This window comes from Sander lucioperca, chromosome 24, assembly GCF_008315115.2.
Source record: "Sander lucioperca isolate FBNREF2018 chromosome 24, SLUC_FBN_1.2, whole genome shotgun sequence".
Classification (NCBI taxonomy): domain Eukaryota; kingdom Metazoa; phylum Chordata; class Actinopteri; order Perciformes; family Percidae; genus Sander; species Sander lucioperca.
The window spans coordinates 3854582-3879808 of NC_050196.1; the positions used below are offsets into that span (position 1 = coordinate 3854582).

The following is a 25227-nucleotide window of genomic DNA, read 5'->3' on the forward strand; positions in this document are numbered from 1 at the left end:
AACTGTATTCTGCAATACATATCAAGTGGTACGTACCCAGAGGAATACTCCAGGAATGAGAAGACAAATGGTGACACACTTTTGATGTGCAAAGTAAGACATTGTGATGCATTGCATATACGTTGTCAACCACCACGCAGTCATTGATTTATAAATAGATCAGTTCATAGTATTTGAATGTGGGATCTGCTCTAATGCAATAAGAGATCATGTTAGGAGATAATTAACAGAACGCCTGCCGAAATACGACTGCACCCCACAGGCAATGTTGGTCACTGAGTAATTTTAGTTATGAAGTGCATATCACATGGATTATTGTGATTGTACCGCAGTTTTACATTCATGCATGTACAGTTTCATATTTTACAAAGCCAACTTTTATACAGGTGTTTACATAGAATAACCACCACCAAATAAGTCTGTGATCTCTTTATTAGACCTATAGATTATCGTTATTAAAGATATTTATTTTATAATCCAAACTAATACAGCCTACAATTTTTTCCAAAGACGGAAAACACACACACACACACACACACACACACACACACACACACACACACACACACACACACACACACACACACACACACACAAACTTTTAAATCTTCTCCATTCAGGTGGCCCAGTGGGTGCACTGCCAGGCCAGTGGAGCTCAATTCAAGGAGGAGAAACATCACACCCTGTAAGAAAGAAAAAAAATCCTATACAGTGGCACTCACAAGTTTATGAACCCATGCTAAAGTTAAAAAAATCATCTGTTGGAAATTGATCTTAATGCCTTAATTAAAAAAATGAGGAAAAATCCAACCTTTACGGATACCAATTTTCTTTGTGAATGAATAACGTATCGTAAATAAATAAATGTTCTTCCTTAAAATACAGGGGGCATAAGTAAGTACACCTCTATGTTAAATTCCCATAGAGGCAGGCAGATTTGTAATTTTTAAAGGCCAGTTATTTCATTCAGTTATATTTTGGCATAGGTGTGCATATGGAGCCTGCCGAAATGTGACTGCACACCCTCAACTCAGGATAGCAAAGTCTGACAATTACCCAATCTGCTTCTGTATTTTTTTTTTTTAAACCTATTTATTCTCCCGTAGATCAACTTTTCTCGCTTATTGTTATCTCTGCCGAGTCAACACATTTGTTCATGTGAAAAAGTATTGTCAAATATTTGTAATATATTGCTGAGCTGCAAGCCTTTTAATATTGTTCTTGTAATATTGTAATATTTTGAGAAAAAGAAAGTTTGAGCCTAATATTACAAGAATAAAATCACAATATTTCAAGAAAAAAAATTCCAACTGCCATATAGTCTGCTGTGCATTACGCTATTGCTCTGCTGGTATGGTAGTGTCTGAGTCTGACAGACACAGACATCCCCGTTTGGGTCTGTGATCTCTGAATTAGAAAAATTAACCTAAGCTGCTATTGACCAGCCGTGCTGCTCATCTTTATTTTTTACAGACAGAGCGGACACAAATCGACGCACGGTTCTGCTCCAGAGCTCCTTGTGTTTGAGCCTGATCCATATAGACTGGTAACGTCCTGTCACAGGAACTTAAACTTTGTGTTGCCTACAAATAACTAGACTAATAATAATAATAAAACATTTGGGGCTGAATCCCTGCAAATATGACCTGGCGACGCCGATGGTGATGTCGTTGCACATTGCTTCTTAGACTGACCTACATTGTCCTCAGCAATGTTGTTGTCTGTTTTCCGGTGCAAGGTGCGCAAGCCATAACATTACTTGTCATTTTATTTATTTATACATATTAAGTTTAAATAAAAGTACTGCACCTTTTTTGTGTAATCCTTCCTATGCTCGTTTAACTTTGTATGGTCAGGTTAAATAATACACATTTCACAATTTTCTGCATGTTCCTTGATAATCAAATCCACGGACCTATTTGGGAAAATAAAGGTCCAGGAGGATCTTTAATGTAGACTGTCCTCATCACCAGCGGGTGGCAGCAATGCAGTAACAGTGACTAGTCTGCCGGAAATGGACAGAAGAAGAAAAACACATTCTACAAGAATAATAAACACGACGACAACGGTTCGTATTTTGCGGACCTTAACACCGGAGCAGTCAGCGGAAAGCCGTTAGCTGAATCCAAATAACGGCAGAAAAACCCGAGGAGATGGACCGACACCGGAAACAGCTGCGAGGAGAAGGTTTGTTGTCTTTTCTCACTGCTCTGCTAGTGATGCTAAGCTGACGTTAGCTAAACCATTCATACGCAGTGCTGTTTAGCCGGAGCTAGCTCCTGAAGCTAATTGAATTGGAGCTATTGCGTTTTGTAAGGGGATTCATTAAGAGTCTGAGTACCGTTAGGTTTGTACCCGTTTCTAAGTGTATTAGTGAAAGAAGCAGCTGTGAATGGTTTCCAGTTAAAGTGTCCTCATGTTACAGGACTAACTAACTTCATAGCAACAACTTTATAGCAGACACGTGTTCCTATTTTAACTTGGGAAGAAAAAAAGAATAAAAGAAAAGTAAGTGTTGCAGTAAGTTTTACACACACACACACACACACACACACACACACACACACACACGCACGCACACACCTGGAATGATACTATTGTATGTTATTGTACGTATTGTATATGTTATTTTCTACTGCAGCTAATTGCTACCCCCATGAGAAAACATTAGATAACTTTATTTTGTTAAAATTTAGATATTTTCATGGTATTGTTTTTTGTTGTTGTTGTTATTACTAGATGTTAACAATAAACTGTTTTATTCAGTTCTGTTTCTTTCTTAACGTCAACTATACAGAAAGGAGCCTGCGTACTTGACTTTATTATCTCAGTCTTCATAACATTCAGCCAAAGAGGCTATACTCAGTGGTGGAGGAGGTACTGAATCTCAGTACTTAAGTAAAAGTAAAAATAACCAGTGATATATGTACTTTAGTAAAAGTAGAAGTACAACAATGACAACCCTACTTAAGTAAAAGTAAAAAGTACCTGATTTTAAATGTACTTTAAGTATTAAAGTAGGGGTGTAACGGTACGCAAAAATCACGGTTCGGTACGTACCTCGGTTTTAAAGTCACGGTTCGGTTCATTTTCGGTACAGTAAGGGAAAGAAAGGCAAACATTAAACTGCAGGTTGTTTATTACTATAAACTTTTTTTTTTTTAACAATTTGTTTACACTTTTTAAAACACTTTTTAATAAAATATAATAAATAAAATATATATAAAATAAAAAAAGAATAAGAAAAATACTGCTGCAAAGTTCTCCACTAAATAAAATACTCTGTCTCAAACCAATATCACATAATAAAATATAATGAAAAATATAAATAAATAACTATGACAGTGCAGCATTATCAATCCCAGCTTGTCAACAACCGAGTATGGTCGTAGATCAGCTGCTATAAAAACACCAATTGCTTTCGTTATTGCGTTGGCCCGATCGGAATTACCAGCAAAGGTCTGTTTAAATGCCAACGGGAGCTGCGTTTGAATTATGGTCGTTTTTTTTCCTTGTAGTAGTGATGTTCACACTCGCGTGATGCCTTTTCAAGTGCGTTAGCAACGTCGGCACACTGCTTTCGTCTTATCGACTAGTCTTTGTCCGTTGACATATTTCACTGGGAAACCGAAGTGTTCCCAAACAGGAGACCTTAATGATATGGGTGGCTCTTCAAGCTCCGGCTTGTCCATGCTGTCTATGGGCTTGTCTGCATTGGCCATGATGCTAGCTAGCGAGAGGCTGGGCTAAAGCGTGCCGTGTATGTTGTTGTACAGCACGCGGTGTGTGATTTTTATTTTTTTCCCCAAACCACTTCAGCGGAAATCCCGCCCTGCAGTCGATTTCATTGGTTTAGGTTACAGTGACGGCGGGTAGGTTTAGAGATCAGTGTTTGGTGTCTGTACAGTGATTGACATATTGACATGACCAATGAAAACTTTAGAATCCGCTGCAGGGCGGGATTTGCGCTGAACGCGGAGACTTCGTCACTTAATATGTTCGTGTGGAAACACGAAAATTGACCTATGTTCCGCACACAAAGATTGCATTCGGCTGTGCACCTTACCGAAAGCCCTGTACCGAAACGGTCCGGTACGAATACACGTACCATTACACCCCGAATTAAAAGTAAAAGTACTTGCATACCGATTTATTCTCTTAATGTCTATATTCTAATAATTAAAAAAAAAAAACTGTATGGGCTGTGGCATTTTAATTAAGTTAGGTTTAGGTTAATGTAATTGTGCTTATCATTTGTGGCCCAGTTTGCTTTCTAACTTACAATTCTGGTTATCTATCGGGGTGATCTGCATGAAGCTCGACTTTGCATTATTCCCCACGGGACAGTGAATGCTGCACACATTTATTTAGCGAGAACACACGGGCTTGGACAACAAGTACGTGGCTTCACAGCTGAGGAGGACCGGGAGTGTTTTTAAGATAAATATACGTGTTGTATATTAACCCTATGTTAACGGATGCTTCACATATGACTGAGCAGAGTATCGGGAGCAGCAGCAATAACAGGAGCAGCGGTAGTACTGGGAACGGTACGCGCCTGGCCAATAAATGCTATTGAAGGGCGGGTCTTGGCGTGGCCATAGTGGGATTCCTAATATCGCGAGCGGGAGCTGGACGGCCGCTGCTGAAGGCTTCCCAAAGACTGCAAATGTGTGGCGGTCAGTAAGACGTTTTGGCAGGGGTAAAAACTGATCAGAAAATGTAATGGAAATGTAACGGAACATTGTAGAAATGTAGTGGAGTAGAAAGTATAGATAATTGCTGCAAAATGTAACAAAGTAAAGTCAAAAGTATGCACTATTGATTGTACTTAAGTAAAGTAGACATGTGAAAAATTTACTTAAGTACAGTAACAAAGTATTTGTACTTCGTTACATTCCACCACTGGCTATAATAATAAGAGGCGACACTTTTTTGCGCAAAGTGCCACAAGATGGCACGCTTACAGTGCGTCCGCTGTTTTGGACTGAATGCTCCCCTGTGTCACAGGCTGCGATCGAATTATCAATTTTGCTTAGGATGGTTCGTAACGGAGTTAAAAGGCCCTGGAAGTAGTTAGGTGGCAGCCATGATAAGAGCCGTTCGAAATGTCTAAGTGAGGAAAGGTACTTCAATGCTTCCTTTGTTACCTCCTTTAGCATAGGATACACTGGACCATCCTTTACGAAAGGGAATGGGATAATTGCCAATCCACAAGTCCTTGCGGTATCATAATTTAAAGCGACGCATCACCATTTCGTCGTTCATATTCAGAATATTAAGGTGTTCAGTAGCGCCAGGCCCCAATCTTGTGCGCACCGTGTGTGTATTTTATTTTCCCTGTGACATTGCAACACATCTAATAATGCTAATGTTCTGTGTGTCACTGTTTGAGTGGTTTAATAAACCGGTGAAAGGAATATTTCACCATTGGAAAGATGAATATATCTTTAAAATGGGTCACTTATGTAGTATAAATGCTTGGCTTCTAGGCTGAAAAAGCCAGAAAATGTGTTTTTGGCTCATGTGGATGAAAGACACCAAATCCCAGAATGCACTTGCTTCGCTGCTTTAGCGTCTACTCCCAAGCCACGCCTACCGTTTACAGACAGACGGACAGACAGTGAGACAGTCAACTCAAGTGTGTTTTATTGTCATTTCTGCCATATACACGAAACAACGTTTCACCGTGGCTCTAGTGGTGTTACAGATTTAAAATGTATAAAAACGACATACGAAACGGGCTACATTTAGTGCACACACATTATATGCTCCGTAAAGTTCAGCTAACACATACTAGGTGGGCTGTAAACACCGAGTATAAACACAGCCGTAAAATTTGCGTGGAATGTAGAATGGTCGGCATTTAACAGTCACAAACTCCACCAGCAGTTAGCAGTTAGTTGGATACAAGCGCCCCATTTCTGCACCAGGCAGTCTGTGTTAACACAGCCCACCTCGACTAGTCTTACCCGGCGACAGAGCAGCCGGCCTGGTAGCTGGATAGTCCGGTACACTGTTGTTCATCAATGTTTCCACAACAACAAAAACACAGCAGTCTCTGAAGTCGCGTTGGGAGTTTCGTTGAAGTTGGATGTAGTCCAGTTTGTTGTCTAATGAGCGGACACTTGCAAGCAGGATGGATGGCACACGTGGCCGGCTAGCGTTAGCTTTCCACCAGCATTCGTTACGCGTTCCCCGCTGATGATGTCCCTTTACCGGCCAGAGGCATCAAGCAACACCGCTGGTCTCCATAGCAGGCGGGCGAAGCTCGCGTAGTGTGTCGAGCATTCCGTCTGTAATAAAGTTTCCTGCATATTCTCCAATCTGTACAAATGTATCCCGGTGGTACACATGTGCAGTAGTTTGAATGCACATAATTGTAATAAAAGTTTTCTGCTGAAAAGACGGGAGCTCCTTGTAAGCAAATATTCAAGATGGCTTACGCTCGTTTTGCTTCGGCAATACACGGAGAAAGACGACAGTCCAACCCCCTATGGGCGGGTTGAAAACATGCGGAAGTAGCTCCTACTACTGGCTGTAGTCCATTACTTCTGGGCAAAAATGCCTCCGATGATGGAAAACGACGTTTTTTTGCGTCATCAGAGGCTTTTTTCCAGACCCACAATACAGAGATCGCTCGTCTCAGGGGGACACGAGGGAGGGAAGCATTCAAAAATACTACCGTGTTTCTACTGATACAAAGCTCAATGCTAAATCGGTGAAGTATCCCTTTAATGTGAGAACTTTACTCTCGTCTCTGACGCCTAAAATTACAGTAAGCATGTGTTTACAGAACTGTGAATGAATGGATCGTTGAATCCAAAGTAACCCAACACACCGGACATTGGTCTATTTTTAAGTTCACTTGTTCGCCCCTTAATGGCTTATTTCAATATATGTTTTGTTAGAAGTCACTACAGATTTGACTACATTATTTTGGCCATGTGTGACTGTGAAAGTATCGATTTTATTATTTGAGAATGCGCGGATCGGCTCTGACGGCATCCACATCAATTACCTTAAATCATCCACACCCACCAACACAAACAAACTAGCTCCAGTCCCTCTCTAAAGTCCCTGTAGGCTATTGCTTTTGAAATGATGTATTGTAGTGATGTTTGAGTGTTTTCTTTAAATATACTGTAATGACTGGAGAGGCCGCTTTCAGTAAATGTAAACGTCATGCGCGCAGTAATGTCCCTGCAGCTAATAGGCCGATCGTGTGACATTTAAACAGCATAACTAAAAACTGTAACTTGACAGAGAAAACATAACCTAACTTTTTTAGCTTCTGAAATAGTCAATAGAGTACGCTGTTGACTGCTGTCCTCGTGCGTAAATGTGCACAGCAGCAGTCAACAGCGGACAGCTCTGCTTGTTTACAGTTAAGAGAATATTGTCCTCCTTATTAATGTATTTCTTTCATCCACCCGCAACCATCTAACCCATATAACATTTAATGTGTACAGTAGATTCTTACCAGAGTTTCCGCTAGACAAAAATTGGTGCCGGTCATGTGACCTGTAAGGTTTAATTTTACCAGTCAAATGGGAAAAGTTCCAGTCAAATATTTATTTTATATTTATTGCGCTTAAAAACAACTGATAGGCAGGCTATATTTAGTGAATAATATCATCAAGGGATGTAGATTTATACTATTTTTATTGAAATGTAGGCTACTTGCTACAGGCAGAGAGCACAAAATAATTAAATCAATGCATATAATTGTGCCGATCTGAGATAAAATAGGCCTATTTTTCATTCGCTAGGCTGAGGAAATAAAACCATACAAACTACAGTACAAACAAACTGGCTCATAAAATGATCAAGTGCAGACTAGAATCAAAAAGTCTCTCTGCAACTCGCGATGCGCATAAGCCTCTGCCTGACGCCGCTGCGCTGTTTTGATGCGGTTCTGCAGGGAGAAGCCTCTCTCTGCTGGCACACTGGAGGGGATTTTACACAGGCTACTTTGGCCAGTTTGGCCGGCTCCGGATAGATTTCGCGGTAATCCCAATAAGAACCTTGCAGGCTGTTGACAAAGTCAAGCCTCCCTAACAGCGGAGAGCTATAATCATATATGGCGTCTCAATGTGCGTCTGTGGCATTAACGTTAATGAGAGGGGCTGTAGCTGGTGCCGACTCGTCCTCGCTGACAATTTCTGCTGCTTGGTTTTTTAAAGTAATTCACAATATTTCCCTGTTTCGCCAGGGCTTGGGCTTTAACTTTCCCGCTCGCCGTTTGTTGTAAATCTACGGTAGTCTTCTGCATTCAATCAGAGCAAGAACACAACATAGTTTTTCCTTTTATCGCATACGCTACAGTGTACAGTCTTTTCTAAATGAAAAACGTGATTGTTTTTGACATCATTACAGTTGTTAATAGAATGAAAGAAATGAAAATCACTGTAACCTATTTTAGCACAATTCAAATTGTCATTCTGACCGGAGACAATTAGAATTTTCGGTTCTCATAATTTTTTTTTCGGTCAATGACCAGTAATTACCGGACAACGGAAACTCAGACCCTTACGTGTACAGTACATCCATACATTTAACAATTATTTTCATACAATAATCGGGATTAATGTTGATAAATATGAGTGGGCTGTGTAAAAAGCTAAAGGTGTCGGAATTAATCTAATTGTCAATGACATTGTTCTGTGCAAGGAGCATGTAAAAAACTATTTCTATTGCACCTTTCACTGCATCAGTGTAAACATTATTTGTTCTGTTTATCGTATTATTTATGAGAATAAATTCCATAACATGTCAATATAATTACAGACATATTTTAGTTTTCTTTTTGCAAATATATCTTCATTTGATTTTATGATAGTATCTTGTTTTATTTGTTGTTTTTCACCGCAAATCGATCAAGCAGGTGTTTGTGTAGGCTATTAATTGTGAGAATGGCTTTGTGAATTCTTCATATTATAAATGAGAGGCAATATTTTGGGCTGATTTTTAACCCCAGTCCAGCCCTGACTGTAAATGAGGAAGCTGTAGCAGAAATGGCCATCATTCATCAACGTTATGCTAGCAAACTTCCCCGGGGATTTGTGCTGTTATTTTTCTAATCTGTAAATAACAACTTGTTTGCTAACATTAGTTACGGTCCTAATGGGTGTGACTAATGGTAATTGATTTTGTTTTAGAGGTGGCAAATTGTAATTATATAAGTGATTATTGGCCGGACCGTTAAGCTAAAGCTATGCCAGCAGCAACGGTCACTTGTTGCCGTAGCAACTCTAAACATCCTGGGCTGTAGCTGTCTCACGCCAGATAATTTAAACATACTCGGTTTACTTGTATTACAACCATGGAGGTATTCATTTCATTTCTATGGTTATTACATTATCTGGGACACCTAACGGTGACAATGGCGTCAGCTTTATGTCATATCTCCCGAGCGCCATATGAACATGCTCACAAGCAAATTGTGTCCTTTCACAAATGCAGATATTACTCTTCGTGAACCAATTAAAAAAACAAGTTTTACAGGCAGCTAAAACGGTTAAACAAAATATAGGGAGAGTCACTTTTGCGAGCACTCAAAGGCATGCAGGTAAACTCCTCTCAAAGTTGATTTCTGTCTGCCAAAAGAAACTGACTTTTGCCATTTTGGGCCGGAAACCAAGGAGTCACTGTCCCTCCTATGATTGGTCCCATTCAAGGCGATCTCATCCATAGACCTCCCTTTGCCTAATGTTACCTTGATTGACAGCTATCATTCAGGAAGCACGGAGGTGTACCAGCCGAAGAAGGGTTTTTCTCTGTTTTATTAGCGATGCAAGTGTGAAATAATACGATTTGCTTGAGAGCATGTTTTATTGCACTCGCGAGATATAACATAATCCTAATGATGTATCCTGTTCATTAATAAACTTTGTTTAAAAAAGTAATAAATACATATTTTTGAATTTGACTGAAAGAGACATTTTGAATTGTTACAGGAAAAATCTGATGGCAAAGTATTCCATACGACTGAACCTCTGTAATTTAAACCAAATTGAAGTTGATATGTTCGACAGATAGGAGGCTTGAGTATGTAGTTATTTTGAGTGGCATGATTATGAAGATGGTAACAGTAAAAAAAGAGTTTATTATAGAATGAAGGAAGTATATTGTTTAGAGATCGGTATACAAATAAAGCAGTCTGTAGTTGATTGACTTGATAAACAGTGAGGATGCCTGATTTTAATAACAGGAGTTGAGAAGAATGATTTTTTTTTTTATGCACAGAGTATATGATTCGTAATGCCCTTTTCTGAAGACGAAAAACGGGGACAAGTTTAGTGGGATCAGTCACTTTCCAATACGGAGTTACCGTAGTATATGTAAGGATAAACCATAGAATAATATCAAAACATGGCAACCTCCATGTTTATCATGGAACAAACACTTTGCCATTTTAAGTTGTGACTGTACTTGCTTTTTCCAAGAAAAAGACTCATCGAGTTGTACACCAAGAAGTCTTGTAGACTGAACTCTTTCTATAATAGTATTGTTCATATGTATATTTGAAGACTGGTCAGCATTCACTGGTCGGACACCAAAGTAAACATAACATGATTTCTTAATATAAAGAGATGATTTGTTACAGTTAAACCAGTCATTTATCTTAATCAGTTCTTGATCTACTACTTTAACTATTTCATCAGGGTCTTTATGGGAATAAAAAACTGTTCATCAGCAAATAATACCTCATACAGTTTGTTCGATACATTAAATTGATCATTAATATAGATTAAAAATAGTAATGGCTCAAGAACCGATTCTTGAAGTACACCACAAGTGACATTGCAACGAGAAGAATTTATATCATTGATAAAGAAACTGTTTCCTCTCTTTCAGATAACTTGAAAACCAGAGTAATGTGGATTTTTTAACTCCCAGAGTTTAAGAAAAAATAGAATAACTTACTGTATCAAAAATATTTAGATCAAATTAAAATTCCTCCACTGCTTACTTTTCTACCTCAAGCTTCATACATCTCTTTTACAAGATAGGAGACAGCCATGGAAGTAGAGTGATTCTTTCTAAACCCATATTTGTGAGTAAATAGAATATTATGCCCATACAGATAATTCAACAAGTTTTTCCAAACTTTTGCCATTAGTGAAATTACAAAAAATTTAAATTGGTCTATAATGCTCAAACAAGGCTGGGTCAGTGTTCGAACTATACCGTGGCCTTTGGGGGAGCCCATCTTTATTTTTGTTTTCATCGGGGGGGGAGGGGCTTGCAACTTACAATGACTTACAGAGATACATAACCTATTATACTTTATTGACAGGAACTGATAGGTCAAACAGCAAACTGCCACCCACAAATAGTCTATAAATAAAACATCAGGCTGTCTTTGAGATTTCACATGAACAACCGTTACATTTTTTAAAGAAATTGCACGTCAAAATGACACACTCAATATTTTTACTCAAAGTGCCTCAGAACACACCGAAGAGACGCCGACTTGAGTGTACGTTCTGCGCGTGCGCGAGACGTAATACGTCTCCATAACAGCAGGCAGCACTAATCTGTATTATCACCCAAAAAATCAAAACCGGCAGCTGATTGGATGAACGCGTCATGTGGGTCTGGCTGCTCCCGGATCTTTCAACCGGGCATAATGGCAGCTTCGTTCGAAATATGATCTCATATTTTACGAAGATAGTTCACTGAAACGTAGGGCTGGGCGATATGGAGAAAATCAAATATCACGATATTTTTGACCAAATACCTCGATATTGATACCGCGACGATATTGTAGTGTTGACTATTGGTGCTTTCACAAAATATTTACCCAATGAGATTTTTGGTAAATAATCATCAGTAATGTGGATATAATGACTAAGTGGGTAAAGGCAAATAGTAGAACAGTTACAACAGTCTGGTAAGTTCAGACAATGACATAACTTTACTGTAATGCAGCCTTTAAAACCAAAAAAAGACAACACTTATGCCATATTACGATATTATGATATCCAAAATCTAAGACGAGAAGCCAAGTTATCTCCAATGGTCGAGAAGAAATTATTAAATTTATCAGCAATTTTTTCAGGCTTGCTTATGATACCATGATCTGTCAGTGTTTCCCACAGGTTAAGAGTTTAGTTGTGGTGGTGGGTGGCGCAGGATGTGACAGTGGGCCGCGTGATGGCTAGGTTCAGTAATGAACTAGTCAAACCAAGGTGAAAACAATGACTATATAACATTATCAGATAATCTCAAAATAAATAACTATTTACATATTAAACAAATTAGACTAAAAGATGATACAAACACAGTTGGAAATATTGGGACACTATGCTGCATCTGACACATTTTCAGGGTAGGGCTGCACAATGAGGAAAATATGCGGTAGGCCAAGGGTTGGGTATCGTTTGGATTTTTACGATTCCGATGCCGAACCGGTACTTTTAAAATGATTCCGATTCCTAAACCGATTCTTGAAAAACTGAAAAATGAATGGTTAATATGCTTTTACGTCCGTTTTGGTGAGCCCAGAGGGAAAATATGGCATTTTAAAAGTAGCCTACATTTTCGCTAGCTAGCTTACGATATACTACAGAGAAAGTGTAATATTTTTACGTCCGTTTCGGAGCGACCGAGAGAAAATATTTCAGTCGACACATTAAGTGGAACCAAAATGAGGAACCGAAATTTGCATTCTAATCCGGTCCGATTCCTACTGGTTGGGTAGGAACCGGTTCCATAGTGGAACCGGGTTTCGTTACCCAACCCTAGGTATGCTGCAACATTGTTGAATATCGCGATAATGATATTACTTGCAATAAATAAACATATTAAAATGTACTCCGTTCTGCCTTTCTGCTGCTTAGAATTCTGCTAAAATACAACAAATTGCTCGTTGAATTCAAAACTAATAACAGGAAAGTGTAGCCATAAAACGCTTTCTCAATTCAATATGGGTTTTTTTGTGCCAAATGTTAACAGTTAAGCAGATAAAATACCCGTAATACTATACTAAGATCCATACAGAAAGTTACGTTCAACACAGTTTCCTCCTAACTCCTGTTAAATCATATAAGACTAGGGCTAACTAAAGTTAATTCTTGTTCATTTTGATTGTTAGATCATTGTTAATTTTTGCAGTTTGGTGGATATCCATTGAATTGATCATATTAATATTAAAATCACCCATTAGATAGCAACACTTTCGCTCTTTGGAAATAATATGAAGAGTTTGTGAAAGCTCAGTGATAAAGTCAGGAACATTTGAACTTGGCGGTCGATAGATACATTCAATAATGGTATTGGTTATTTCAATGAACACAGCCTCAGCAGAAAGCACGAAATGGACTTCAAGATCATTTCTTAATGAATACTCTTAATTCAGGGTTGAGAAATATTGATACACCTCCACCTTTTTAGTCTTTTCTACATTTATAAACATGGTTGAAATTTAAGACCTTATATAATGAGGTTGTATTTATTGATAGCCATAGCCAAAGCAGGAGTAGGCTGAGGTCGAGTGAATCCACCAAATATCACAAATTGCAAAGGCGATCCACAACTTACGTCTGCTTGTTTGCAGCAATAGAGGCAGTGATGTTTTTACTGCACAAGACTCACGCCACCTCAAAACCGACTGAGTTGTCTGATCTTCACGATGTCGGAGTGAGAGTTTCTTAGTGTATGAGTGCGGCTGTGTGAGGAAAAGCTGGAGGGAACAGAGATAACAAAGATGGCAAAGACACTGTAAATTGAGTCAGCAGTGAACAATAAAACAAGCTTGACACAGTGGATCATCTGTTGTTACTGCCGGTAAAGTGAAAGGTGTTACCCCCAAAATGTCATGGGCCCTTGAGGGAATGTTTATCCTGTGCTTCCTGACCACGGTCTAGGAGCCCGAAACAGGAAAGGTGTAACACAGTATTGAAGGAAAAACAAAACAGAAAATGCATGTTCGAATGCCAAAATTGAATACCTTCCCAACAAACGAATATCAGAAAAGTTTTATAATCGGATCCAGCGCTATTGTTCATTACTGGATGATGGACTTTTGGGGACGTCATTTAAAGCAGGTGATTTCATTTTGAACCCATGTCCTTATTTGGGGCATCACGATTTGGATTTTAAATTGAAAATCCACCAAAGTGAGCATTCGATTTCAAATATCAAAAGCAGTATCTATGATTCTCCTAGTATTTTTTTCTCTCCATCCCTGCCTACTTGCACCTGTCCGAAAATGATACGCTGACCTGACCGGATGTAGCATGCAGGTAGTAGCATGCAGCAAAAGACACAGGGTAATGTTAGCTTACTTGTAGCCTGCAGCTGCACTTTTTGAAACACCATGGCCACTGCGGGAGTAAAGGATTACAGTGAAACAGAACTGGACAATCCTCATGTTTTTTGAAGTCACCAGTGTGACAACATTTAGCCTTCCCCTGTGAGTTATGAAAACAAACAACGAATGGTAAAGCCTGTTGGCTCCGAATGGACTTCATAGTGCATTCAGGTGCCCCTCTGAAACTTATAGTGCATTCTTGTGCTCTTTGTTATTGTAAGTAGATTTGGAGATTCATGAGACTGGTCCTTATGAGAGTGAATTAAGCTAATCAGCAAAGTTTAGCTAATGTTCACATGAATCACTGTGTGTCACTGTGTTTGTGTTTCAGCTTTACCTTCAGATGTCCAGAAAGTGATTGTTGGTGAAGAACATCAGCAGGAGTGGAGCTCCAGTCTGGACCAGGAGGACACAAAGCCCCCACACATTAAAGAGGAACAGGAGGAACTCTGGACCAGTCAGGACGGAGAGCAGCTTCAAGGGCTGGAGGAGACTGATAGCTCCAAATTCCCACCCACTATTGTCCCTGTGAAGAGTGAAGATGATGAAGAGATACCTCGGTTCTCACAGCTTCAGCAAAGACCAACTGTAGGGATGAAAACAGAAGCCGATGGAGAGGACTGTGGAGGACCAGAACCCCCCATGAAATCCGATCCAGATGCACATTTACAACCAGATACTGATGACGAGACTGGAGACTCGTCTGAACCTGAGACTGATGACAGTGATTGGAAGGAGACCAGAGAACCTCAGTCAGGATTAAACGCTCTGAATAATGATGAAGTCCCTGTCAGTGATTCAAGATGTAGTACTAGTGAGCGTGGGGAAAGGTTTGGCACCAGTGGACATCTGAAGAGACACAGTAGATCTCATGCAGGGGAAAAACTATTTAGTTGCTCAGTCTGTAAGAAAGCTTTTATAAAGAGTGGACATTTAAAGGGACACATGAGAATCCACACAGGAGAGAAACCATTTAGCTGCTCCATCTGTAAGAAAGCTTTCACAGAGAGTGGAAGTTTAAAGAGACATATTAGAATCCACACAGGAGAGAAACCATTTAGATGCACTCTCTGTAAGAAAGCTTTCATTGAGAGTGGACATCTGACGATTCACATGAGAGTCCACACAGGAGAGAAACCCTTTAGCTGCACAGTCTGTAAGAAAACGTTTACAGTGAGCGGACATTTACAGACACACATGAGAATCCACACAGGAGAGAAACCGTTTAGCTGCTCGGTCTGTAAAAAAGCCTTTACAGTGAGTGGACACTTAAAGGCACACATGAGAATCCACACAGGAGAGAAACCATTTAGCTGCTCGGTCTGTAAGAAAGCTTTTGCAGAGAGCGGGAATTTACAGGCACACATGAGAATCCACACAGGAGAGAGACCATTTAGCTGCTCTGTTTGTAACAAAGCTTTTAGAAAAAGTGCCAGTTTACAGACACACATGACAAGCCACACAGGAGAGAAACCATTTGGCTGTGTGGAGTGGATCTCCAGTATGGAACACCAGCAGAGAACCTCAGTCATGTTTGAACACTCTAAAAATGAATGAGTCTCTTAAGGTTACATGATGTCTAACAATGTCTGGGTCGTGAAAAGGTCTCATTAAAATGTTAAGCTTTAACATTTCTTAAATAAGATTTGATTGGATTAAGAAGGTAAGCTTACTGTGGGGTTCCATTGAACTCTATAGTATGAAGGCAATGACTGATTTTGTTCTTGGCTCTTCCTTAACTTCAGAAGAAGAAACAACTCTACTACATCTCTCAGCGGGGGGGAGGGGGGTCCAGATCAGCTCTCTGTTAAAGCGTGGCCTACTGAAAGTAGCCTGACAGAAATTCTTCTCCAGCAGATGACCCAAGCGTCTGCTTAGAGTAAACCAGTTGGTATCACTGACTTGGACAAATTCTGCCAGCTAACCGGAAACAACTGAAGAACAAAAGAAGTTGGCACCAAGTCAACTACAAGGACTGAAGCTACCAGCTTCCTCCAGCCTGCACGATTGGAATACAGCATAACAGAGACTGCAGAGCAATAGCAATATAATAGCAGCAGCGGCTAAGCAAATCTGTAAACTGTTTTAACTTCTGTTAATGTAGATTTATTGATTTGATTTAATGCCATCCAGACCTATATTGTTGTAATGTTTGTGTAGTCACGTTTTGGGATGGCCACACTGCTACGTTGATGTTAGTTTAGGCTTCACACCGACACAGTCATGCACATCTGTTAAGGAAAAACTCAGCGGCAGCCCAACTCATTTCACATATTTTCACAATTATTATATATATATATATATATATTTGGATGACTTACGCAGAAGCATTTAATGAACTCAATTGAGTAGACAATTAAGCAGGCAGTACTGTTTAACCGTGATGTGTTATTGTGCAGTGCCGACCCAACTCGTTGAAGTTCCTGTCTTCTTAAGGTGTATTTAAACTCATGCTGGTGGCGATAAGTTTAGCTGAATTTTAAAGGTAAACAAAGATATTGCAGGTGCCTAAAATACAAATGCTAATTCCTAGTTTAACCTATCTCTGTCGAGGAAGTATGCAAATGTGTTGCAGGCCCACCGACCTCGAAAAGGAGACGGTCTTCAGACAAAACATTCCCGTATCATACAGCTGTCTACACTCCTTGAATCTGTAGAGAGACAAACATCATTATATATGAACAGGTTTGGTTATTCCTACCATTTTCCACTGGGCACGTCTGTGCTGTGTTCCGGTTTTGATCTGTGTTCTGCCACGCGCCATACCACACCGGGAGCGTCTCAGAAGTGTAGCATCTTGCCTGCCCGGCTCGCATATTGTATTGTCTCTAATTTGTACTTAACAGAACAATCGTGTTTATTAAGCTAGTATCTACCTTCCACTCCAGGCACTCCTACAGTTAAACTCCATGCCTTTTTATTCCTGGCGATGTCCTTTTACGGTTTTCATCTCCAAGATGAATCTCTCGTCGTCTGTGGTGGGTGCCTTTTGGTAAAGTCCCTGGATACTCTCGCTGTTTCACTTCCTGCCTGGCTGTTGGAATGGCCCGTGGCTCGCGTGAAAATAGACCTGGCACGTATCTTCAGTCAGTCCCTCCAGGATTTCGCGATCGCGCCAATTCACGCGGATTCAACCAATCACCGTGACTTTGGTGCTACTCGCAATTTTGACCAATAACCGGAGTTTCCAGCGACTTCAACCAATCCCAGCAGTCCCACGTGCCAGACTTTACGTCAGTATAATGTGACTCTGAGAGCCACAGACCAAGCAGGAGTGAGAGAGCGCTTGTTTCCGATATGAAGACGAGACTTGAACATCTCACATTTACCAACGTACAGTGAAAGACCGTGCAAAACATTTCAGACCGCCCCGCCAACCTGTATACATTTTAACATCAATGTACGCTGTAACGATTTTTCACTCTAAAGTCAGCGGCTGCTGTTTCAATCCTGTCGGCTGTCTGCAGTGGACGGGGGCGGGGCTCCTGCTCATACAGTTCCCCCCGCTACTGAAGCGCACACACACAAACACACGGTGGATGCAGGAAAAACCGGCGTTGAGACGACACAATGACCTAAATTGAGGACAGCTACGCTCGTTATTGTAAGGGCAATGAGAAGTTAAAGTCCAATAAGTACTTTATCAAACCGAATGTGTGTCCCAGGCCAGGTTAGGAAATTAACAATGTAAAGATCAACAAGCCACTGAGACATATGTTCATATTCGATTCATTCAATAAATTATAATTTTTTAAAGTCTTAAATCCACCAGCCATTTTAATAATATACCAACATTTGCAGCATCCTGAGTCTTTTTGGTAAGGTTACTAGGAAAACTCAGTCCAGAGTAGTTTTATTCTCCCCCGAAACAAGTTGCCTTTTTATTTTTAAAGAACTATACAAAAAAAAAAAATCACAACTTCTTTTGCAACTTTCAGTGTCTCCCGCAAAGACATCGCAACTTTTATCGCAATTTTTTACAAAAGCTCCCGCAAATTCAGGAATTTTGGGCCGCAACAATCTAGAAAAAAAGGCCGCGGAATCCTGGAGGGACTGTTTAGTGAAGCAGAGAGCCGCTTCTGGGACGCGACGTGGCGAGGCTGGTGGAATATCAAGCATTGACTTGAATGGCTGCGATTGCTCGCGGGGGCCGCCGGGCACCTGGAACACAGCGCAGACTCGCCCTGTGGAAAATAGGGGTTAGACTGGCCGAATATTCTCGTCCCCTGACCTGTGACCTATGAATGACCTGATTTCTAAGCTTTCCCTTTGTCTCATCCAGGGCCGTTTCTTATGTTGTGGGGGGTCTGGGGGTCCTCCACCATAAAATTTGAGCATTAAACATTTAATTTCCTGCATTCTAGTAAATTTGTGTGCACCTATTTCTACCTTTTTCTGAATCAATTTATGCTGGAAATATCTTTATGTAAAGTGAAACATAGGTAATATATAATGGAATATAATGCAGTAAGGCTCTGATGTTCTGTATTTCTTTTCAAATAGTTATCCTCCTGTAGATCGACTTTTCTAACTATATCTGGAGACAAAGATAACATAACTGGAACGTCAAACAAAACCATTACTATTGCACTCCTAAACTTTGTGTTGCCTACATTTAAAATTACATCCAGGGCTACAGCCAAAACATCCGGGGCTGAAGCCCAGAAAAAATGACCTGCCGACACCGATGGTCTCATCATACCACAACATGGTATTTCTGTAAATTCCACCACAACATCCTCCTTCCTAACCTGGTATGTTAACTTGCACAGACTGACTTTTAACATCAAGACATACACACTTTATTGTAAGCAAACTTTCCGCCTTACAGCTTCTGATTTGACTCAGAAATAGAACATGCCATGAGAAGACTCAAGTATACCTTTTAAATGTTCTCTGTCTGGGCCATATTCATGTTTCTGGATGTGTTCTACGGCTTCCACCACCAGGTTGTGCCTTTGGGTAAGGGGGAAACTTTTGAAGCATAAGTATTAGCAGTGTGGTGCTGTATATTCTAATACATAGGGTGAGATCTGGAATAAAGCTTCAGTCAACAAAGTCTTTTAAGTATTTATTCTTTGCGCAAAGAAGGTTCAGTTCATCAGGAACAAAAAGAAAGAAGTCACAGGTTTGGAACAAAGTTAATTATGATGTGTCTGTCTGAAAAATGCCAATTTAGTGTCAGAATGTTTTGGAGGTATGTGGCTTGTGAACAATGGCTCTGATATTTACTTTGGTGACTATTGGGCCAAAGAATCAGTCAAAACCTGTGTTCACGTTCATACACATTCATTCTCCCTTGTGGGAGGAGGGGCTTAGGAGACCGTTTTGGGCTTTAGCGGAAAAGGGGGAGGGACTGAGAAGTTGTTGATGTTCCAATGTTTTGGCTAAGTCCTGGATCTTCGCAATCCTACCTATAATACCTAAGGTCAATAATTCAGATTCACATTTAACATTTTTTTTCCACATTTAATGTGGAAAATCTGTCCTGAGGGGGGTGCAGTCTTATTGCCTGACGAAATAAGAGTACACCCCCTAACTCAGAATAGCAAAGTCTGACAATGACTCAGTTTGCTATGCTTACATGCCATGACCTCTACTGTACTAAAAGTCCTGAGAGATTTGTCATCATCAGCCGAGGAAATAGCTTAGCTGAGGTGATAACAATTTCTGTTAGTCACATGTCTGTGAAAATTGTTCAGTTTATGTCTTAGTTGTTAAATCTTTTAATGTTCATACAAATATTTGCACATGATAAGTTTGCTTAAAATATAAAAGCAGTTCCTTTTTTGCTGAATACAGCAAAAAAGGAAACGTCCTGTCACGTTCAACTGCTTTTAATAAATATATATATATATATAAAAAATGATTAAAATATTGAATCATGATTAATGAACTGGACTTTACCATCATAAACCAGGCTGCAAAGTAACCCTATAGGACAAATGTTTCTTGTCAGTTTCCGTCCACTGAAAGTGCTGTGTTGTCATGCTCAGATTATTATTCTGTTCTGTTATTATCAAGTGTCTGACTACATCATCGAAAGGATCCCTACAGAGATAGACCATTTTGTTAAATAGTAAGATTCTTTGGTTTAAGATGAAACGGCCACAAAATTACCATTGCCAAATATACCAGATTAAACATGGATCCATTTAAAAATTCTACTCACCATCTACAAATGCCTAAACAAGTTTGCGTGCGGATAGCATAGCGCCAGGCATGGATTGGCCATCGGGAGTACCGGGAGATTTCCCGGTGGGGTGGTCTATTTGTGTGGGCTAAATGGGCTGCGGCTGCACTCTGGGCGAAAACTTTTTGTTTTTTGTTTTTGTTGTTTTTATCGGCCCATAAAGAGAAGAGAGATCACAACGTTGGCCCCCTTGTGTTGTCTTCCATGTGAACACTGGCCATTCACATCCACTGACCGGCCCACAGAGAGGAGAGAGATCACATGATGGGACAACTGGTTTGTCTCTCATCTGAACACTGGCCAATCACATCCCACTATGGCCCACTTCCATCCTATCATAGAGACAGAGTGCATTTAAGTCCCGCCCCCACTGGCGGCGAAAATAACACCTCAAAGTGCCGTTAGCTAGCTAGCTAAAAAACACGAGATTTAAGCATGTCAAACGATTATTGTAGCACCTTTTGTCTACCAGAGAGGACAAGTTAGCTGTTAGTAAGCTAATGTTAGTTCTGTCAGGTCCATAACGTCAAGAACAACACAGACAATAAAAGCTTTAAGAATTTATTGAATAAATTATGAATTAAATTTGGCGGTATGGCTCTGTTCAGAGGAGTCCCCTGACCTTTCATGAGCACCATGAAAAACCAGTGAATCAGGGGACAGCAGCAGCATTAGGGGACGCTCTCACAGTTTAAGACTGGGAGAGCTAAACTATTTCCCCCAAACAGACCATACCTGGCAATCCTCGTGATGAAACGAGAGTATGGAATTAAGTTGCCTTTAAGCGCATTTACATAATGAATGTCCTAGTTAAGAGTGTTTACGAGATAAAATGTAGCAGATGAAGCACAAATTGCCAATTGTTCATTGGTCCAACCAATCAGGGTGCCGAGCGCTTGGCTTCTGAGCAGCGAGAATAGGGGAACGCCATGTCAAAAGGTAACATTCCCATGCAGCAAAGGTCCATCGCACCCTGGCTTTAGGGTTGAAAAACAGGAGTGGATGCTGCTGCAGCCTTTGCGGCTCCTATGCGCAGGGAATGAGCTGTATAGCGGTCCGAAGGCAGTCTGCAGAATACAGAGGAAGCGTAGGCGAGATGTAAACCAGGCACTGGACATTGGTTTCCCTTCTAAGTGACAACAGCGATCCTGAGTAGGGCTGAACGATTAATTGCTTTTGCGATAATATCGCGATATGTTAAAACGCGATTTCCTAATCGCAAAGGCTGCGATTTGGTCACATGACTCGCGAGAGCAAATCAGTCTGTACTCCGCAGAGAAAGCATCAACTAGCACACTAACGCTACGCCGTACCTGGAGCTGATTTCTGTCATTCAAACAACTCTGAGTTGTAGTTTAAAACTTTTACAGCCATTTTAATAAAATGAAGGATTTTATTCGGGCTTGAGTCTATACATGCAGTTAATGGATACAGGCACACAGAACTCAAGGCTCGGTTGGCAACGGTTAGCTCCGGTTAGCGGTTAGCTCCGTTATAAAGATATGGAGTGGAGGAGCTGCCACTGAGAGGGGTAACAACCAGACTCTGATAAATGACGTTCGGGGAGCTTTCACAGCAGCGTGGCCGCGGTGTTTCAACAGTTTTATTAGTACAGTTAATCCCACGGCAAGAACACCAGCAACTAGCTAACGCAACGATAGCCTCTCTGAACAAGTGCACACGGCAGCACGCAACTTCACGAGGGGGAGGGGCTGGAGGCAGCTCCTCTCTGTGCATTGTAAAAAAAATACACTTATGTATGTGTGTGTGTGTGTGTGTATATATATAGATATACTATATTTTTACTTATTTAACTGTCTAGTGTGTAATTGTGTGTTCATACTATAAATTATTATATTATTATTCTTTGTTGAATAATATAGAAGACAAAGAGCTTAAAAAAATAATCGAATATCGAATCGCAATCGCAATATTTGGGAAAAAAATCGCAATTAGATTATTTTCAAAAATCGTTCAGCCCTACTCCTGAGGACCAGCACGAGGACGGTTCCTCAAATAGGTCAGCATGGAAGATATATGGAAGAGGACAAAATCCAGTATTAGACTTTGAGACATAAACAACCGTACCTTATTGCTACTAGGCCTACTATCCATTTTGGAGCGTTTGAGAAACAAGGTGAATATGGCGATCATAAATTGAAACATTAGAAATGGTGAATCATGATTTGGGTCACAGAAATTCGCCACCCTCTTACATTTCTTTTTTTTTTTTTTGGCGTGAGCGTGGCCCAGTAGCTCAAGCCTGTCCTATAGTGCCTGGAAACGTAGTACTCAGCTAAAGCTAATTAGCAGCAAGATGGATAAAACTGTCATTTATATAAGCATATAAGAAGAAATAAAAGTAAGACCGGCAGGACCGGCCCGTTTTTATCTGATACAGCAAGCAGATGGAGCAAACTAATGCTGCAAGCGGTTAGGAGCAACTAAAATAGCAATCAGTTAGGAGCAAACTAAAAGCAGCTTTAAGTAAGGCGCCCTTTAATGCCCTCTATGGACGCTGGTCGGAGACGGCTGAGGCCGCTGGAGCGGACATGGACACCGATGGAGCAGAGATGAGGGCCGATGAAACGAAAGCCTGACGGTGGAGCCGTCGTCCAACGTTGAAATCCTGGCAGCCATATCGAGGAGGGAAGATTGAATGTCGGACAGCGCCATAAGCACTGGGTAACCTGCTGGAAATGCGCTTGGGCCCGGACGAACATGGCCACTGGCCCATATGTGTGCAGTAGGCCTGCTGGCTGGCTCAACATTACTCTGTGACTGTGCGTGCTTTTTCCCGGAGTTTGTAGCACGATGCGAGCAGCTAGCGAATGGAGCAAACTAAAGCGGCAAGCATTTAGAGCACGAAAACAGCGAGCAATTAGAAGCAAACTAATGCTGCGAGCGGTTAGGAGCAACTAAAATAGCAATCACTTAGGAGCAAACTAAAAGCTTTTTATTGATATTAAATTTTATGTTATTATACATACAATTTTTTGAGGCCATACAGCAGAGGCGTACCGTACTTTTGATGGGAAAAGGTTGCATTTTTTTTTTTTTGAGTCACGAAGCAGTGAACAATAAAAGCACCAATATATAAAGATATTTTAACAGGCAGAGTGGCTACAGATAAAGTAGGCCTAGTACAAAATGTGGTGAAATAAGACCAAGCTGAGTCATGCGTTGGCAACATAGATTTTGCCAGACCCCCATGCATGCACTGCGCAGCAGCACGCGCATAAGACTAAAGTGGATTATTTAAAATAGAATGATTTGGCTAAAAGGGGGCAATCCAGCTTTGATTGGGCTGCTTCCAAACACAGGAAAGAAAATTAAAACGAGACAGAATCAGCTACGTGATTATTCAAGCCATGATATGAGCTGTGTGAAAATTATAATTGCCCAAAATGCCAGTCCTGTAAGACGTCACATGAATCTATAATGAATGGACAGATGCGCACCTCTTGTCAATGATGTTAACAGTTGCGTCGTCGCAGAAAAACAGAATTGTGTCCCAGCCCAATGAGTACCCGAGAGAATGCGGGCTACGACAATATGATGTAACTCCAGTAAGGTTGTTGAAGATTCACTGCTGGTAAAGTGAATAATTATTTCGGCCAAACGCTTGCTAACCCTCGTTATTGTAGACCCCTCCCCAAAACCCTACAGAAGGCGCAGCATCCCCATACAAATTGAGTGCTGGAAACAACTCCAGAAAATCATACGTAAAAGGAAATGCTAGTCCAATTACCCATGAGCAGAGACCAAAACTTAACTCTGATCTACATCCAGTGTCTAAGGCAACAACATATTCAACAACTGAACAACACGGCAGGCAAATGCAACAGACTGACAAGAAACCTTAAGGAGACCAGCCATAAATAATCCACGAACAGCGGTTTGAAAGCTTTTACAATGCCCGTCCCAGCATAGGGACGTTGACGGGTTAAATTCAGCTGCTCAGCTTTCATGAAGCGGGTTCTCTTCAGACACACCGACTTGGGGTGGTCATCCCCACAGTAGCTACAGACATGAAGATACTTAGTTACACATCTAGGCTACATTAAAAAGTTAAGCAACAAAATTGCTGAACGTCAGAACATTGTGAGAAATTGGTCGTTATTACTGTGACTACAAGTGCCAGGTTTAGTTCCATCGTAGTGTAAATAGTGACAAAAACGTTAGCTGACGTTATTCAGCGGCCAGCTCAGAGATTGCTAGTGAATTACTGACAGCGCCACAAGCACGGGTCACGGCTGAAAGAGCGCTGAGCCCGGACGAATATGGCCACCGGCCCGTTGTGTGCAGCAGTGTTGGAGGAAGTAGGCTACTAGCGAGAATACACTATGGAACACACAGGCTTGAACACAAGTAGCCTACGTGACTTCATAGCTGAGGAGGACCGGGAGTGTTTTAAGATAAATATACGGGATATATTAACCCTATGTGAACGAATGCTTCACATAGTACTGGGAGCGGTACCCGCCTGGCTAGCTCGAGTGTGCCCTTTTTTTTTTTTTAATATACACACACACACACAATATATATAAATGGACTAGCAGACGCCATAGTTTTCTACGGAGACCAGAGAAGGCTAGTAGAACATAAATGTATTAAGAGAACGTATTAGAAGCACTTTTCCGGCGAGGCTCAAGTGTTACTGAGCAGCCTCCAACTGAGCTGAAAACATATGTGCCATGAGCAACCTGTAAGT

General features: G+C 40.7%; 1 protein-coding gene across 5 annotated transcripts in view; it reads left to right on the top strand.

The window, feature by feature from the left end:
* The window catches only part of LOC116057804 (gastrula zinc finger protein XlCGF17.1-like), a 211240-nt gene extending 186013 nt beyond the window's left edge, over positions 1-25227 (top strand). For 3 of the 5 annotated variants that reach the window (XM_035998338.1, XM_035998339.1, XM_035998340.1), the window contains one exon: positions 14652-16581. In XM_035998338.1, the coding sequence (XP_035854231.1) occupies positions 14652-15877 (1226 nt within the window). In that variant the 3' untranslated portion in view covers positions 15878-16581. Of the gene's footprint in view, positions 1-2093; positions 2188-14651; positions 16582-25215 lie in introns of those variants that run through there. The other 2 variants (XR_004896539.1, XM_031310409.2) reach the window with 2 other exon arrangements.